We start from the raw sequence: 19,694 nt of genomic DNA on the forward strand, positions 1-19,694 counted from the left end.
GAGATGAACTGGCTTCTATACTGTGGACTAATAAGCTATTATATTCCTTCTAGCTGTATAAATTTCTCTATCTAATCATAAGTGTCCTGATTTTGTTTCCCTAGTGAACCCTGCCTAACACACAAGCATTCACCATTTGATACTTAACTATAGAATCAATCTATACATGCGTAGGCCTCATTTTATAAAACTGCAGTGAGATGTAAAACTTTCCATGCAACTGTTTTTTTAATAATGCAGCCAAGATAATATGCTTACACTTCAAATATATGCTTCTCTCCCCCCTGCCCTGCAAGTATTTTAACTAGCAAATACTATTAACTATTAAATAGAAAATACTATTAACATTTCACTGTAAGGTTTATACCCAGTATAACATTATTGATTTAAAGAGGGTAGGGAATACCTTAAAGATTAAGGAAAAATTTTAAATAATTGTACAAAATTATCTTTATGGAAGTTATAACCTCTAGTAACTCAGCAACCACTGGGCTTTAAAAGAAAAAAAAAGTTCTGATTCACTTTGGCCTAAGAGAAATTATTATTTCAATATTCTACTATTGCTTTTAATGAAAGGAAAAGTAGCACCCAAAAGTAAACAACCAAAAAGCATATTTATGGCAAATTTTTTAATTAAGAACTTACCAGCATAAAGTCTTATATATAAATTATATTATTCTACATTTCAACTATCACTGGATTCCCAAAGTTACAAACCTTTTCAACATGAAAGATAATTTTAAGCTATCTTACTGTCTTGCAAGTTGTCCCAAAATTATAAACATGGTTACAACCAATTCGTTTCTAGAATGAGAAGAAAAAGTAGGACCATAGAGCTGTTAACACTTTAAAAGTTTCACAGACCCAAAAGGTAATTTTCACTCCTAAAAAAAAGAAACCCTAGACAATAATGGAGGGAGGCTCATAATTGGTTTCTATCGATTCATTGGTTGTTCCTGCGTATCAAAAATATTTTTACAAAACACACTGTTCCTTTACTTAAAAAGGAGTGGGGAAAATGGATCGATATTGCCTTCCAGGTCTTTTCATTCTCTGTGTGGGCTTTTCAGTAGTAAGCACATTAAACACAAGTCTGTTTCCTAAACGACAGGCTGGTTGGTTAAAAGCTTAAGAGGAAGTCAGGTTCCTCAGGTGGTCCATCAATATGCAGCCTGAGTGACTGACTCTCAGGGCCATCGGTCTTGACATTGTCAGATGCAACATGAAAAGCTTGAGCTTTGTGGCTAAAACCTAACATGCAAGAAGCAGTTTCATGTAACAGTTTCGCGATCAGTTACACTGGCACACACTGTCACATTAATTTGGTTTTTAGGTATCTGCAATGTTAAAGACTTTAATAGCAGTAACAGCAAAATGACTCTGGATAACAGATAGCATTGAAATTCCCCTTTAATAAATATACACTTCAATGATCAGAAGAGCTCCTAATATGAATAATTCATCTCAACACAATGTAAGTATGAAAAAGAAAAGAAACATAATTCATTCATTTTCAAAACTTAGTACATTCTTATAAGGTGACCGTATGTGGTTTTGTGTTCTAGAAATTGACTATAGTACTTCAAAGACCTAGAGGAAAACATCAAAGAAATGCTCTGTCTCAAATCTAACATTAAATTTTCACCCACACGTCTTCAGATACAAAGGAGTGCTAGCACTCGCCCACCTCACAGATTCCAGTCTCAGCTAGGTGGAGCGGTCTTTACCCATGTGATGGAAACCAGTATTTAAAAAAAAAAATTCTACCTCAAAGGCAAACATACTAAAAACGAGCACTCTATTTAAATGATTACGTTTGTGCCTACACACACACCACCCTTCGCACACACGAGATTCTGTATGAGATCTGTTGGCTGGGAACCAGAAGGTAATGTCTACAATGAAAAGTGTGACTAATGTACACCACCAAGACCTTTTTATTGTTAAGTTCTGTAGAAGAAAAAGAGAAAGTAAGTGTGAGAAGCCTCCCAGCATTCCCATGGGGATTTTAGTATTTTCCCTATATCCTCCAGTGACAATTAAATTTACAAAGAAAACTTCAAAATGTATAAATAAAACGTCAAACTGTAGTTTCTAAATGCCATGGCCAGCTCCTACACAAGAAACAAAAGCCCACGGAGGGTGTGTACCGTGAGGCCAGACTGTAGCAAGTAATTAATCCCCTATGGTATTTAAAAAAAACAATAAATAGCAGTTCATTAAGAAGCTGGTAATGTCTTTGACTCAAATAAAACTCCGGCACTCCTCTAAACACACCCTGCACCGATGCTTCATTAATTGAGATGTAGTTGAACTACTACGTGCCCAGATGATCATTTAAAAAGAAAGGGGAAACCTCATTCGGCTCAAAGAGTTCTTCAAATGCCACGGTGCACAATTTGAGGTGATGCTAACCTGAAAGTCAGTTACGTGGAATCGTTCAAAAGCCCCTGAGTTCTCGTTTCATTCTACTATAACTGAACCTTGGCCTCCACCTGATAGTTACCGATTCTTTCACAAAGGAAACAGGACCTAATGAAGATGAGCCTTATACAGCAGGAGGGACGAGCTGGCTAGCTAAGGAGTTCCAGGTGGCATGATCTTAAACTTCAGAGAGGGCATGACTGTCAAGCATCCATCGCCACTTAAAGGCATTTGGTGTCACTATCTTACAGGATTAAGATGCTTTAACACAAAACCCTGATACGCATATCAAGGCGTAGGGAATGAGCTTCAGGAGTAACTTTAAATGTCTATGGCTTCAACTGTCTGCCCCACTGTTGAGGTAGGTCGCCCAGGTTCATCAAAATATAACAAACTTTCAAATTCCCTAAGAAAAACCTTGCCAACTCGGGTGGGTTCTTAAACTGGGGTCTGGTTTCTCTGGATGGTTTGCTTTTTCTTTCTTTAATTTTCTTTTTCTCCCCCCATTTGTACTTTTTTAAAAGTGGCTGTCCAAGCCACTGTGCCTTTACGCTCTTGCCGAGTAGCACCTCATGTACTCTGTCATCCATGGGTTATCTGAGGAGGAAGGCTTGGTCTTCCTGGTTTTCTCCACATCCACAGAGTGGGCACGTTGTCTCTGAGCAACCAGTTTCCGTTTTTCCACCTGTCTTCGGTTCTTGGCTCGTAGTGCTGATTCATGAATCTACAAAGAGTTTACATTAAAAGTACAGTGATTTAATTGAACAGATTTTCAACAATATCCACAGTGCACTTCCTTCAGATTTTTTGAAACAAGAACATCAAGCTCAGCATTTGTATACACAGTTCCCTGTATATAAATGCAGTAAAGGAAAAGCCATTCCCATTGGATATGGTGGCTCATTCCATTTCTGTGGCAAACCAGACAATAGAAAAGGCCTGTCTACTCACTGGGCCCCCACTCAAGAACGATTTGTTCTACTAACACGGCACGATCACTGAAGACATAAGCAAATGTGGGGAAGAAAGCTGATGGTGCCTGGCTATCAAAAGATATAGTGTCTGGGGTCTTAAAGGTTTGAAGATAAGCAAGAGGCCATTAGCTGAGAACCAGCAAAGTCCACATGGAAGAAGCACACCAGCCTGTGTGATCACGAGATGTTGATGGGATCAGGTATCAGGCATCAAAGACCCAAAACAAAACAAACAAAACACATATCAATGGGAATGAGGGGGAAGGCAGAGTGGAGACCCAAAGCCCAGCAGTAGTCAGTTGGACACCCCCTGGCAGAATGGCCACAAGGAAAAGAAGAGCCAGTCAGGATACAGTATAGCACTGAAGAAACACACAGCCTTCCTCTGGTTGGTTAATGCTTATTCCCCCCGCCCCCACTACCATGACCCCAATTCTAACAAACCTGGCTAGACCAGAACACGTATACCAGTACAGATAAGAGCTTGCAACACAGGGACTCCAGAACAGATAAGCCCCTCAGGACCAATAAGGGGAGCAATGATACTAGGAGGGTAAGGGTTGGGGTGGAGAGGGAGTAAGGGGGAAGCGACCACAATGACCGATGTTTGGCGAACAGCAGAAAATAGGTGAAATGAGACAACAGTTAGTGTAAGGCATGAAAAGAAGAACAACTTATAAGTCATCATGGGGGCATGGAATGGGGGCACTGAGGAGCTGATTGTGGGGTCAAGCAGAAAGAAAATGCTTTGAAAAAATGATGACAACATATGTGTCTGACAAAATGGATATATGTATGGGTTGAGATAGCGCTGTAGGAGCCCCCCAATAAAATGATTTTTTTTTAAAGAAAATGTCTGTCAAAATAATAATTTATAAATTATCAAGGGTTCATGAGGGAGGGGGAAAGGGGGAGGGAAGGGAAACAAAATGAGGACTTGATGCCAGGGGCTTAAGTGGAGAGCAAATGCTTTGAGAATAATGAGGGCAATGAATGTACAAATGTGCTTTACACAATTGATGTATATATAGATTGTGATAAGAGTTGTATGAGCCCCTAATAAAACGATTTAAAAAGAAAATGTCTACTAGACTAAATTTCAAATATAAATGGTAGGCAACTAATTTTCAAGTGCTTCTACAAATGAACTCTGAAAAACTGTTGAAACTGCTTAGCATTAAGAAGGGATGGTATTTCGTGAAAGAACTCCAAATATTTTATAGCAGTATACTAAATAAGAGATTCTCAAGAAATTTTACCACCTAAAGCAGATAGACCTGTTAGATTTGAGCTGATAGATCTGTCAGAGGCCTTTTGTTAAACCACAGCTTCACTGTCTCAGATATCACTCAAATCAACACCATCTGCTAGGGTTAAAAAAAAAAATCTGCTCAGTAAATATTTCCCTCTAATACTAAATCAGAATTCAAACAGTTTGCAGTTTCTCTTTCTGCTGCTTTGAATGCATTCTTTACATTAGGCTGTCATTGTTGTTGTTTTTTTTATTATAAACGCCTTGAGCTCATGTAAAATGTTTTCGGGACTTGAGGCAGGACAACAGATGACTAAGGTAAAACTGATACTCTCAGGAGTAAAATGTCTAGGTTGTGGATGAGCAGGAGAAAACGTGCTGTAAATTGAATCAGAAAAATGCAGAGCATCCTATGAGAACTGTTTGCAACTTCAGAAGAAGCCATCTGGCAGGCAAACCACTGACCCAGGAGTCAAGGAAACCCTGGGTCACCAAGCCCAGGGTGTAGAGTTCTTTTGGACTTACAGCTCAATGACAGAGTCGATTTGCCCATAAAGTTTCTAAGGCTGTGATCTTTACAGAAGCAAACTGTCACGTCTTTCTCCCATGGGGCAGCTGGTTGGTTTGAACAGCCGACCAGTTGGCAGGCAAGGGTTTAATCATTAGGCCACCAGGGCTCCGTATGTAACAGAAAAAACAGTAACAAAGGAGTCAAGGAACCGCTGGGTTGTATCAAAGCTCCTCAGAGGCCAGTCACAGCCCCACTCCCATTTCCCAGGTTCTTTCTGGCGACATAGAAACTCCTAAGCCCTGCCTCATCCGCGTCTTTACCTGCATGGTTTACTGAACCCTTCCAGATGCCAACTAACTCCCAGCCAACACTCCTAGAATGCCAGCTAACCAACATCTAGAATCCTGCTTGCTAGTCAGATTCCCAGTTATGGCATTTCTGACCCAAACTACTGCTAATCACCACCGCCCAGAGCATCTCATGTCTGGGGATATGAAACTCAATAATGGGATTATAATTTAACTCATTTACCTCCCAAAAGAAAAGCAAAACCACAAACACAGGCCTACCTCATGCACTGGGGCAGACGCACAGACATTGTGAGTTTTTTGGCTTCCTGTGTCTGTCTGTCTTTCTCCCCAGCCATAAAGAGCAAATGGATGCTTGTTTTCTTTTATTTTGCTGCATGATCGTTGTGGGATTTTGGCTGTTTTCCTATTTTCTGTAGAAAACAAGGCACTTGGTTGTTGTTGAGGCTCGACTTCGCCAGGTAGTTTATCAGTTACTTTTGTTTTCATTTGTTGTTCTGGTTTTTCTTCCACTTCTTTCAATGGCAATTCTTTTGAAGGGGAAAAAGAGAGAAAATAAAGTGAAAATACTTTCAAATGAAGTGGACAAATAATTACTTTAGCTACTTGGGTAGAACATTTTATAATGTTCAAGTCCAGAATATTCCCATTCTCATTCTTAGTTTAATTTCATTTACAGCAAAACAGCATACTGATTTTAAAACAGACATCGCCTTCAGAAAAAAAAAGCAAACAATAAAGCCTCTAAAATCTATTCAAAAGCAAATTTTTCTCCTAATATTCTGAGATTTAACCTCTCAAATGTTTAGATCCTAGAAAGCACCATGATCTAAGGGACATTTCCCAACAACCCTGTTGACTCCCTAAGCCTCTTTAAGCCTTGCTTCAGGGAAGCTTTGACTTGGTGGGAAGAGCCCAGCAGCTACAAGATGTTCTTTTGTTTTCCTTCTGTATTTTAAATGTTGAAGTTTTATTGACATATAATACACATACCATACAATCCAATAGTTTAACTACATTTAAAAAGACCTGTGCATTCATCAGTACAGTCAAGTTTAGAACATTCACTATAGATGCATCTATGAAGACAGCAACAAGATTAAGAATTCCTTAGGGTTATGGCAGAAGAGGATGGAGGACAAGAGTGAAAAGGATGCTAGTTTTTCATTACTCGAGTTCCAAGATTCCATTTCTTTTTGATGTTCCATGATGACAGAAACTGTTCCTGATGGATCTTGCATGCTGTTTGTTTGAGGTAGGTATCTCCCTTGGCTTTAAAGGGCCAAGTCACAATGGGGGGTGGGGATGGTTTCCATAGTTACTTGAGCTAGAGACACAGCTATGCAATCTCAGTAGATGGGTGTCTCCGTAGGAAAGAGAAAGGAAGGCTCCCCCCACCTTGCAGCAGAAATGACTGAGTGAATCCAGCTCACAATCCACAGAGCCCTAAATTCTGCCAGACAGCAGAGCTGGGGAAGCTGAGAGTATGTCTACCCTACCTACCGTGGACATCTGAACTGAACTGATCCCAAAAAGTGCCTTCTGTCCTTTGATGACCGTGTATTGTTTTCCTATGCAGGCTGTGTTATAAACCAGGTGTGAGCCGGTGTGAGTTAGCCTGAACTGGCATTGAAAGGAGAAATCTCAGACTTGGAGGGCGCCATTTCTTTGATCCTAGGTGCTTGGGCTCTGAGGGCTCAGTGCTGTGGGAGTCAGGTCTGACACATATACAATAGAAAGAGGTGGCAGAATAGGGCTGCCCCTAGGGATTTCCGAGACTGCAAATATTTACATGAGTAGAAAGCCTCGTTTTCCTCTTGCAGAGCAGCTGGTGGTTTTGAACTGCTGACTTTGTGGTTTCAGCCCAACTCAGAACCAACGACACCACCAAAGCTCCAGGTCTTAAGGAGTACCTCTAATTTCTGATGCCCCAGAATTGGGCTCCGGTGAAGATTGTTTTAGGTTGTTGTTACAAAACCTCATTAATTCTTGAGTCTTGATTGCTATTCTTGTCTGTTTCTATGGTCACTTTAAGGTACAATGAACCCTTGTACAGGACAGGTCAGACAGTATCTGGGGAAAACTTTTATACACCATCTGTCATTCATGCCTTCAGAAACGACCTGAACGATGCCAGGCAGAGCAGTTTCTTACGAAAGAACCGACAGCCGTCCCCAGCCCTGGGCTCAGTGCTGCTCACCATCAAGCACTGTGTCTTTAAACCCCACATGACAGCTGTTTGGGGATGAGGTGGGGTGCCAACGTTCTACTTTAGCACAAGGATCTAAATCCTTTAGTTGATCTGACGTGTCCACATCCTTTCCTCTTCTCTCCTCTGGATCTATAAAGAGGAGGGAGGGAAGGACAATCAGGAAGAAGCCAGGGGAGCCATGTTTATGGACAGAGTTATAATACTGGGACAGAGTGAAAAACAGCAAACCAAAGCATCTTCCCTAATCCAGTCCCTTCCCCTCCTCCCCTGTTCTAAGTATGTCTAGCCTCAAGATCTTTCAAAAAAGCTCTCCCAGAAGACAGTTTTGTTTCTACTTCCAACTCACAGTGACCCTGTAGGAAAGGGTGGAACTGCCCCTGTGAGTTTCTGAGACGAACTCGTTGTAGGCGTAGAAAACCTCATCTTTCTCCTGTGGAGCAGCTGGTGGTTGTGAACTGTTAGCCTTGAGGTTATCAACCCAAACGAGAGCTAGCCAGGAAGAGATGAGAAAAGAATTCCAGGAAGAGGTGGCTTCTCTAAAGGCTAGGTAGTAAAAGACAAAAAGGAATTGTAATTCTAGAGCCCAAGATGGAGAGTAGGTAGACTAGATGGGCGAAGGTTCAGAGCATAGTACGGAGAAAAAGACTCTCTGGCACAGAGTAAGAAATACTTATTTTCTCCTGATAATAACATTCTAAGACGGGTAGTTTAGGTTAAGTGTCCACGTAGCTACATCATGATTCTCAGTGATTTGTTAGCTCAAGGGTACTTGAATCCTTGACTTTGAGACTCTTGACACAGTCATGTAGGCCAGCAGCTGGACTCGGTCTGCAATTCAGGAGAAAGGATGGCACTGGAGATGAAAGCGTGTCATGAATCCCCTGGTCGGAGCGGAAGCCGTTGTTGATCCAATCACCCAGAAAAAGTTCACAGTCAGGAGAGATGGATAAAACTCGGCTTCTGGAATCACCATTATTTAATGACCACTTGTTTCTTTTTTCGGATTCTTTCCAGGGTTCAATTCTGTAATGTCAGACCCGCTTCCTCTGCTTTCCATGTCCCAAGATTTTATTGACAGATTTTGTCTCATGTCCAGGGAAGAGATGACATCAAACAAAAAAGAAGTGGCAATGACCCCACTGAATGGCACAGGATGAATACTAGCTGAACTCTTGAAAGTTCCGAAAAAGGTCCTCATGCAAACTCCCCACAGGAAGGCCCACCAGCCAACAAGTCTCTGCTGTGTACATAGAGCTCCCAGGAAACTCATTCAAACCGCATTCTAACTACGAGCAGGCAGGCCAAGATCAAACATCTTCTCATAGGAAAAAGCCAAAAGTAAGTAGAAAAGGATAGACAGGGATTCATAGAGACCTCTCAAATAATAATTACAGCTTTTATTAAAATTTGTAAAGAACAAGAAACAAATAGGATGCTATTTTTTAAAACTAAAAAGAATACTCCAAACCAGAACAAAAAAGAGTGGTCACTTAAAAATTTTAAACTAGGATAGAAGAATTTAAAGTTTAAATAGGTTAGAAGATAAAAATAAAAAAACTCTCCTGGTAAATAGAATTTTTTAATCAATTATTTTTATTTTTTTAAAATAAATCATCTGATTTCCAGTCTGGAATGTAAAGAGTTTGGAAAGACATCCTTTCCATCCCAACAAGAAAAAAGCTGGAAAATCCTAACTCTTCTTAGAACCATCAAATAATTGAAATCACACAGCGAACTACCACCCTGACACCTGAAGACAAAAGACAGGTGGATGCAGAAAGGATTCACCCCTTGCCGAGGAGCAGAGAGCTCAGCTGTGGTTACTACCACCACACCAAACAAGCTTCACTCACTGCCATAAAGTCCTTCTGACACATACTGTCTCTAAATATGGTTTCCAAGGACTTCCAAGGAGTAGACAGCCTCATCTTTTCCCCACAGTTAGAAGGTTTGAACTGTTGGCCTTTCAGTTAGCAGTCCAATGTTTATCCAACAGTGCCACGATGTCTCCTAGACCCTCCTTCAAAAAACCACATTCACTGCAATTGAGTCACTGCCAATTCTTAGTGACCCTACAGGACAGGGTAGAACTGCCTCTGGGGGAGTAGAAAGTCTCGGCTTTCTCCTGGGGAGCTGCTGGTGATTTTGAACTGCCAGCCTTGCAGATGGTAGCTTAATGGGTAACCCACCATGCCACCAGAGCTCTTAGGAATACTTAAAAAACAACAATAACAACAACATACTAACAAGACTAAGAGCCCTGGTGGTGTCATGGTTATGGTTGAGCTGTGATTCACAAGGTCAGCAGTTCAAAGCCACTAATCGCTCCATGGGAGAAAGATGGGATTTCTATTCCTGTAAACAGTTACAGTCTTAGAAACTCACAAGGGCAGTTTTACCCTGTCCTGTAGAGTCCTGAAGAGTTGGCATGGTCTCAATGACAGTGAGAACAAGCCAAGGGTAAGTGCGTTATTCAGGAAACTTGTCTGTAGCAGCCCACGGATGCCGGAGACATGTTTAAACACCTGTGGTTTGGTATAGGCCCGTGCACGAATGAGCCAGAACCCCAACAACAATGCGTGTATCTCTCACACACACTGGAGAAAATCAGAAGCAGAAAATTCGGAAAAAGTTTAAAACCATTGTACCTGCACAGGAACAAGGATAAGAACACAGCAGACTTACTGTTCACAGACCAAGCAAACAAAAGAAGGCAGAGAAGACTATTTAAGAGAAAAATATTTCCAAGTCAATTCTATAACCAAAAAGATTATCCTTCAAACATGAATGGGAAATAATGACTTTCTTAGTCAAATCAAAATGGAGAGAATTTGTTGCCACTTGATTTGGCTTGCAAAAAAATTCATAAGAAGATCAGAGAGAAGGAAAGTGATAGAAGTCAATGACATAGATCTCCATAAAGAAGAGTTTGATAAAGAATAAATGAAGGTAAAATATTTTATTTTTCTTGTTCTTAACTAATAGTTATTTAAAATAAAAATAGCAACACTATACTGGATGACTGTAGTATATGGATAATTGATGTGCATGTGATGTTAAAAGTGAGGGAAGGAAGAATACTGAGTGTTACTTCAAAGTGCACTTAGAATACTTGTAAATGCAGACAACTCCAGGGTAACCATGAAATTCTTTTTCAAAAGGAAGTATATTGATGTGCTAAAAGAGGAAAACAACAGGACACTGCCTGGTAATGCTGGAAGGAGAGTTGGCTCAGCTTAGAAGGCACTCAAAATAGGACTGGGGAAGAGCTGCCTCCTTAGAAGAAAGACAACCTTAAGGCTATGGATGGAGTGAAAGCCTTCTGGACCCTCGTTTGCTGATGACGAAGTGAGAAGCAACAGCTACACACAGAATAATCAGAATGTGTGAACTCCTAATAAAGGAAAACTGAAAGTTGTCAAAAATGAAAGGAACACTTGATTAGTTTCCTGGCCTTGATGAGCCAAAATGGACGAGTACTGGAACCAGATAGCCATATGGTCCACAATGCCATGAATGACAGCCTGAAAAGGAACAGTCATATGATCATTAGAAAGGACGTTTCCAAATCCATCCTGAAGGACAATGCTATCTATCAGCGATAGGAAACTATCGTAAGCCTAGGCTCACAGGGTCCTCGTTAGTCATTGGACCACTCAACGTCACTAGTTCAAACACACTTGCTGCTGCTTGCGGGAAAGATGAAGCTGGCCAGTCCTAGAAAGATTTAGGCTCAGAAATCCTAGAGTCCCTCTGAGAAGTGACTTGGTAGCAGTGGGTTTAGTTTGTGTTTGATATAGAAAACCAGTACATATAACCATTATTCAAACTCATACATCACTCACAAGGCCAAAATGAAAAAATGAAAGATTTTTCACAAAGAGCTACAATCTGAAATAGATCAAAAGTATAAACAAGATATATTGTAAATATCTGGTGATGGTCATGGAAAAGTTGGAAACAAAAGAAACCTTGCGGCCAGCCATTTGAAACCACCAGTGCTCCTCCACGGAAAAAAACAAGGCCTTTAAAATCAATTACATCTGTGGAAAACAGAAATGGAGAAGCTCGATATTATCAGCCAAGACAAAGCCAGTGGCCAACCACAGAACAGACCACCAATTGTTCATAGGCAAATTACGATGCTGAAGAAAATCAAAACAAGTCCAAGAGAGCCAAAATATGACCTTGAATACCTCCTACCTGAATTTAGAGACCATTAAAAATAGATCTGATGAAGGGAACACAATGGCCAAAACCAAGGAATATAGTGTGATGATATCAAGGCCATAGATAGAAAAAGAGACTAAAATAGAGGTCAGGAGACTCTGGAGCTTCCTGGGGAGGGCAGAGTAGCTAAAGCAACCATAAGAAATAATGAAGTGATACCTTCAGAACCAGGGGTGTGAGGGGCGATACTGGGAGAGTGCAGGGGGAGTGGGTTGGAAAGGGGGCACTGATTACAAGGATCCACATGTGACCTCCTCCCTGGGAGATGGACGGCAGAAAAAGGGGGGACAGGAGACTCCGGATAGGGCAAGATATGACAAAATAACAATCTATAAATTATCAAGGGCTCATGAGGGAGGGGGGAGCTGGGAGGGAGGGGGAAAAAAAAGGACCTGATGCAAAGGGCTTAAGTGGAGAGCAAATGCTTTGAAAATGATTAGGGCAAAGAATGTACGGATGTGTTTTATACAATTGATGTATGTATATGTATGGATTGTGATAAGAGTTGTATGAGCCCCTAATAAAATGTAAAAAAAAAATGATGAAGTTAAAAAAAAAGAGCTAAACAATGACTTGAGAAAGCAAGGTAAATAAACAATTACAATGAAATATGCAGACCTGGAGTTCAAAAAAAAACACAAAAGGGGAAAACACGACTGTCATCTCTCAAGCTGAAAGAATGGAAGAGAAAATTCAAGACTCATGTTGCAATATTGAATTCTATGGGCAATAAATTTAATGAGCTAGAAAGCATTTTAAAAGAACATAAAAGAACTCTACAATCATCTTACCCAAAAGAATTAGTAGCCCTTCAGCCATTACAGGAGGTAGCATATGATCAAAACTCATTGGCGCTGAAGGAAGAAGTATGGTGTACACTGAAGACACTGGGGGAAACACTTTCAATCGAGATACTTCCACAAAAAAGATGCCATACGGGACGTGCTTACTTGTCTATGCTGATAAATTTGGAAGAGAGTTACCTAGCCAATAGATTAGAAGAGATTCCTATTTGTGCCCATTTTAAAATAAGGCAACCAAACAGAATATAGATATCACTGGGCAATGCTCGGAAAATTTCACTTCTCCCATATCCTTTCTGAGGAAGCTGCTAAAAAGATCAACTCCACAAAAGGCCAAGTAAGATAATGAACCTAGAGTCACAAAACAGTGTTTCCTTGCAAGTTAGCAGTTCTCCACGGAAGCAGAGAGGTCCCTGAGCTGATAATGAAGGGAGAGGCTACCTGCAGATTCCAAGCAGGCAGGTCTAACAAGCAGGACTAGTCCCAAGCAAAGTAGGTCAGAAGCCCAAGGGAGGATGTCCCTGATGTTATAGGGTTCCATAGCCTCACTTTCTACTCAGAGAGACTCCATTTGACAGAGTAGAGATGGCTCCACAGGGTTTTCTCGAATCTGGGTAGATTTGAACCACCAACCTTTTGATTAGCAGGAAAGCTGAGTCATTTGTGCCATCAAGGCTCCTAAGACGTGTCTCTAAGATGGTAAGATCGATAGTATGCCTGCTATGTTGATTGCATTATAAAGGAGAGACAAAACAGACAAAACAAAGCAATATGGATCAGCCGTTAGTTATCGTTTTCCACAGGTACGATATTGTACTATAACACAAAATGCTCATTTTTAATCCAAACACTGTGATTCTTTAGAGAAAGTGTGAGAATGGAGAGTTTGCATGGGTTAAGGAGAGTAGTAAAAATAATAACAAAGTTAATAGATAATGCTTAAAAAATAGAAAAAAATCAAGAAATCGCTATGAGTCATCTTATATGGAGATGTAAAAATAAACCAATATAAACAGCCAGAAAAGTTAGAAGTGGTTACCTATGAAATAGACTATGGATATGCGTGTGTGTATGTGTCTATGTAGGGGAGTAGAAGTCAAGACTTTCATGTGCTTTCAGTAAAAAATTAGAATTAAATTTGTGTGATTTACAGAAATTCAAAGGCACTCATCACTTTAGTGTATACAGCCATTCACACCAAAACACGGATTTTCAGTCCTGCCACAGAGAGATCTACAGGGGCTCTTCTCACAGGCAGGGTGAGTCCTAGAAGCAGATGGCTAAGCCAGAAAATACTGTGTTTGTTAGATGCCTTAAAGTCAACTCCAATCCGTGATGACCTATGTATAACCGAATGAACCTACACCACAGTATGACTCTTGCTGTTTGAGCCCACCGTTGCAGTCACTCGGATGGAAAAACGGCTAAGTTGTCAGTCCATCCTATTGAGGGCCTCACTGCCATCGAGTCAATTCTTACAACGACCTTATAGCACAGAGTGGAACTGCCCCTCTGGGTTTCCGAGACATCAGATCTTTATAGGAGTAGACAGCCTCCTCATTCTCCCACGGAGTGGCTGGTGGGTGTGAACCACTGACGTGGTTAGCAGCTCTGTCAGTGCCTAGCCCGCAATGCCACCACGGCTCCCTTGAGGAGTGAGTAGCAGAGACGAAATAACTGACCCCAGATACTGAAAGGATCCAGGATGGCTAAGGACACCCAAATAATGATGAGCTGGGAGCATACCTGAACAGGTAAACATGGCCTCTGTTTGTCTAAAAACTGTACTTACACATGCACTCAACTATTTAACAGCTCTTTCACAAACAAAGGGAAGAGAGGGGGGTCAAATTCATTTAGCCTGACAAAATGCACCTCATAATTTAGCTAGTAGACCAGTGACCACAGGAATGATTTGGAAGGCATGTTCCCTATCTTTCCATCTTCTGTTATTCATATTTCTAGCAAATGATCACCGAAGCAGGAAAGATTCATTGCTATTTACAAGCAGCATCCGGTAATGGAAAGGCATCACGGTCAAAGGCTGGAGACAGATCATCAAAGCAAAGCAGCCTGGCTCATGCCGTAAATGGCCTCTTCAGAATAGCCAGGTTAAGACTCAGATCCCACCCAAATGGGGTAAACAAAAAGAAAGATATAGATTGTTTATCCTGAGCTTCCATCTGTTCATCTATTCGAATGATGGGATCTACCTCTTAGATGGAGCCCTGGAGGCATAGTGCTTCCGTGTAGAACTGCTAACTTGCAAGGCCAGCAGTTTGAAACCACCAGCCACTCCTAGGGAGAAAGACAGGTTTTGACTCCCATTAAAAAAAAAAGTTGCAGTCTCAGAAACTCACACGGGACAGTTCTACCCTGCCCTTATAGGGTTGCTTTGAGTTGGCATTGACTTGAGGGCTGTGAATTTTTGAGATCTCTCTCTTAGAATTGAAGTAAATTGGAGTTGCAGGCCAGAACAGTTCATTGCTCTGGGCAGTTTCTGAGGAATTCAATGCAGCCCTGAGAAACGGCGTTCAGGCAGTCTCACTTGCTGACCACTCTGCAAACCTAGAGAGCAAGGCTAGGGCCACGGCTAGGCTGGAGAAGAAGGCGTTCACACAGTCTCACTTGCTGACCACTCTGCAAACCTAGAGAGCAAGGCTAGGGCCACGGCTAGGCTGGAGAAGAATGCACAAATGCCAGGAGCCATCTTCCAGCTCCTGCGCCCCACTAGAGGTTTCGGATGTATGCAAAAGGAAGATTGGGCGGGCAAGCAGAGATGACCCAGTATTTAAAGGAATACTCTCAGGACAGCCAGTCTGTGTAAACAAGTGCGAAATGTTCCTTAGGGACAATGAGTGAGATTAGAGAATTCACCCAGAAACAAAGGTCCCATTCACTCATCAAACACAAAGCTCACTCAGTGGGTCTTAATCTCTGGGGTAACCTATGAGAATCTGATGAAAACTGCTTAGAAAACATTCGCTGGTTCATGGCTTTGGATTAAAACCCCACGTTTCAACAGCGACCCCTCCCTAACTCTACAGCAAGCTAAGAGTGGAATACGAGGGTGGCAGCAGAGGGGTGAGTGCCCCTTTTATCTGTTTGACTGGGAATGAGGATTCCCAATGTACTAAAACGAAAGGAAACACAGCCATGGAAAGCCGGCCCTAAGCCTTGCAAGAAACGGCGAGGTGGAACGCTAGGAGCCCGAGAAGCAAATCCAGCCCCCCCCCCCCCCCCCCCGAGCAGGCCCCTCGCAGGGGTCAAGGTAGGTCCAGGCCCAGCCCCCGTGCGCTGCCCGCCCCTCGCTCCCGGGCTCCGCACCTGCAGGTCCCTCGGCGTCCGCGCCCGCGTCCTCTCGGGTCCCCGGCTCCCGCGCCGAGCCGCGCTCCGGCCGGTCCGGGCCCTCCCGCGCCGCCGGCCTGGGCGGCGTGGGTGACACTGGGGCGCCTGGGGGCGCCGGGCACGGGGAGCCCCCGCCGCCCGCCGACGATAGGTCCTCGGAGGAGCTGGCGCCGCCCCAGTCGTCCCAAAACCAAGGGTTGTGCGCCTGCTCCAGCAGCCGGCGGCTCAGGCGGTAGTGCAGCAGCTCGCGGTAGCAGGGCCCGTACACGTCCCATCTGGGGTCCTTGTAGCGCTTCATGTACTCGCTCTTGACCTTGTTCCCCGGGGACATGGTCCCGGCCGCGCAACGCCGCCTGTCCGCCGCGCGTCCTCCGCCTGCCGGAAGGGCTCAAGCCGCCGCCGTCGCCGCCGCCGCCTCCACCTACAGGTTCGGGACACGAAACAGAGGCCTGGCCGCGGGGGGCCCCACCCTCCCCGGGCGAGAGCCCGCCGCCACTTTGAAACCCAGAGCCCCGCCCTGGCGGGGCGGGCCCGGCGGGGGCAGAGGGCGGGCGCCCGGCGGGGCGGAGCCCGGGGCGGGGCCAGCCCCCACCCGACCCCGCCCCGAGGTGCTCGCCCCCGGCTGGGCGGCCTGCGCCCCGCTGCCCCCTCGAGCGCGGCGGGGGTCTAGACTGCGGGGGCGGAGAGAGGCCGTCTGCGGAGGGAACGGTTACGTCAGCCCCCCCCCCCCCAAGGCGTGCAGCTGGGGCCCAAGGGATAGGAGGCCAAGGGGCCCCTGCAGCCCGGAGCGCGGGCCCGGCGGGCGGACCGAGTGGGAACCAGAAGTCCTGGGGGTGGCAGTGGCCAGGGAGGGAGGGAAGCGGGCTGCGGGGGGGAGGGGAGCGGGCGGAAACCAGGCGACCCCGAGGTTTACCTTCTCTTGGGCTCAAGCACCAGCCCCGTGCGCACCTGTGCGCGTCCTGCCGGCAGGCTGGCGCAGGTGGCACCGCGGAGAGCAAGCAGCTCAGCACGACCTGCGCTCCCCCATCGCTTTCCTCCCGCACAAGATGTCGCTGACGGCGAGACGCAGCGGCAGATGTGGCTGCTGCAGCTGCGAGCGAAAGCACCGCCTAAATCTCGCTGGGAACAAACACCTCCCTCCGCGCGTTTCCCGGGCCCCAGCCCCCCTCTACCCTACGCCTTGGGGGCGGCAGCCTCCGGAGAGCCGCGCGTGCACCGAGTCGCGGCCTGTCAAACCTAACGCTCACAATTTAGGCTCCTGTTTACCTCAAATCTCGAGAGTCGCTGCCCCAGACCCCACCCCCACCCCCACCATCACACTGCGGGAGGTGTCTGGTGGGTGATGCTTCTCTGCCCCGCCCCCACTTGGGCATCTTTGGTTCAGGTTGTCCAGCGTGACGTACAGCCCGATCTCCCAAGCCGCTGCTGCAGGTGACCCTGTCTTTTCTCTTCTGACCAACTTTGGGCGGGTCACGGTTCACAAAAGCCACTCAGTCTGCCCTGCCCCTCTTGCTTCCTTCCTGTCTATTCACACACTTGTCACTCCGGCTTTAATGTCCTTTTATGTTTTGACGCTGTTCTTTCCCTGTGTGCATCCCAAGCTTTTAGCAAAACATTGCTTTAAAATGTGCCTCCCAGACTTCCAAACACCCGCTTTCACCTAACACACTGTGTTTCACCTGAGCTGCGTGCAAGTATACAATGTTGCCCTACATCAGTGTTACACTTTCAAAAGTGACCCCTCACTCATTTTTAAAGGCACCTCGATACAGTAACTCAAAAATTTTTTTTAGAAGAATGAAGTATTAGACAACCCAAACATTTTGCTGTTTAAAAGCAAGTCTAGGCCCGGAGTGAATTACCCGGTGTCTGCCTCCCACGTTGGGAATCCCTTATGCTTTTTTTTTTTTTTTTTCCCATTTCTGTCCCTGCAGTTCCTCTTCCCGCTCCTGCCATTGTTAAATGGTCACAAGGTGGGCATTGGTCCAAGTTGAACAGCTCACATAGTCTGTTTTGAGAAAGAGGAGTTAGCTGTCCACAAACAGTCCAGATGCCCTTGGCCCTGAGTGTGAATCTTCTGCATGGAACTCCCAAGTCCTGCTGCTAGCAGTCCTCCAGCAAGCTAGACTTTTCCCATTGCTCAGCCTTACCTTCTGGTACTTGAGGTGTCCCGGGAACATTGAATGTATTTCTCTTGTTCAAGCTGGCCAGGGTTAGCGTCTGAGGCTTATAACCCAATGCAGCTAGTGGTTGTTGCTAGTTACATTGAGTCTGTTCTGACACTAGGCAACCCCATGCACAACAAAAGAGAAAGTTGCTGGTCCTGTGCCATCCTCACAATCATTGGTTAAAATTCATTGTTGTCCACTGTTATGGCCACTGTGTATTTTGAGTGCCTTCCCTTCTAGACGCCTCATCTTCCAGCACTCTATTGAACAATAGTCTATTTGATCCATAGGATTTTTAGTGGCTAATTTCTGGAAGTAGATCACCAGGCTTTTCTTCCAAGTCTGCTCCACTGAAACCGGTCTACCATGCTTATATTAAAAATTGTCAGCAGCATAAGGTGCAACTATTGGCTTCTCCCTGTCTGGAACAAAGAGGAGGGAGGAAGATCAAAGACCCATGGAAACAATTATGCTGGAGGGCTGTGAACCACTGGAACCTCCGCCTTCTCAACCCTGAGCCCTAAAGAACCCGTCACTCAGGGGTCCTCAAGCTTTTTTAAACAGGGGGCAGCTCACTGTCTCTCAGACCCATTGGAGGGCCGGACTATAGTTTTTTTAAAAAACTATGAACAAATTCCTATGCACACTGCACATATCTTATTTTGAAGTAAAAAACAAAAGGGGCAAAAACACCTGGTAGGCCAGATAAATGTCCTTGGCGGGCCGCATGTGGCCCGCAGGCCATAATTTGAGGATGCCAGTGTCTGTCTAACTGACGAAATGGTATGTGGGCCATACCTGCCTTTTCTGGCTACACAAGGGGAAAGAATATTCCAACTCCATATCTGCCCAAACATGATTCCTGTGAGGTAGAAGCCAGGTCTGCCTCTACCCTCCCAGCTTTCTTTCCCATATGATGACACCAACCATCCCTCCCATGGCATTCTCTTTCTCTGCTAGGTTAAATAATCCATGGCAATGGGCACACCAAACTCACAGACTATTCGCACCATTATGAGGGTTTATTAGGGAATCTAACAGGTTACAAAATGGTAAAGTCAGTTATTTGGTCCCTTGCGCCTCTTCTCAGCCTTGCTGTTGTGCTCATTGCTTCCCCAGTCCTCAGACTCTCAGCCCAGTGGCCCCTTGGCCTCTGCCCCGCTCTGCCCAAACCAAAAACACAAAACGTACTTCCACTGAGTCAATTCTGTAGAACATGGTAGAACTGCCTCTTTGGGGTTTCTGAGGCTGTACATCTCTCCAAGAAGAGAAATCTTTTCCCAATGAGCAGCTGGTGGGTTTGAACTGCTTACTTTGCAGTTAGCAGCTGAATGTGTAACCTGCTCAGCCACCCACCAGTGTGAGGCAACAAACCTCCATTAGTGCTGCCGCATGTTCAAAGGGTGCCCTGCTCTTCAAGTTAGCCGCCAGCCCCAAAGCACTCAACTTTACCCCTTCTGTTCC

The 19,694-nt window shown here is 44.5% G+C and overlaps 1 protein-coding gene across 2 annotated transcripts; it reads right to left on the bottom strand.

Moving 5' to 3' along the window:
- Nucleotides 1-632: 632 nt before the first annotated feature.
- CCSAP (centriole, cilia and spindle associated protein) lies at nt 633-16,542 on the bottom strand. 2 transcript variants are annotated; one of them, XM_075531722.1, is made up of 4 exons: nt 16,042-16,542; nt 7,670-7,810; nt 5,731-5,999; nt 633-3,148 (listed from the first exon to the last, which is right to left on the bottom strand). In XM_075531722.1, exons 1-4 carry the CDS (start codon nt 16,391-16,393, stop codon nt 2,972-2,974), a joined length of 939 nt encoding a protein of 312 aa, XP_075387837.1. In that variant the 5' UTR covers nt 16,394-16,542; the 3' UTR covers nt 633-2,971. The 2 variants fall into 2 exon arrangements, with proteins under 2 accessions (XP_075387837.1, XP_075387846.1); XM_075531731.1 differs by lacking the exon at nt 7,670-7,810 and having other exon boundaries at nt 634-3,148; nt 16,042-16,541.
- Nucleotides 16,543-19,694: the final 3,152 nt, after the last annotated feature.

This window comes from Tenrec ecaudatus, chromosome 1 (genome assembly GCF_050624435.1).
Source record: "Tenrec ecaudatus isolate mTenEca1 chromosome 1, mTenEca1.hap1, whole genome shotgun sequence".
Classification (NCBI taxonomy): Eukaryota; Metazoa; Chordata; class Mammalia; order Afrosoricida; family Tenrecidae; genus Tenrec; species Tenrec ecaudatus.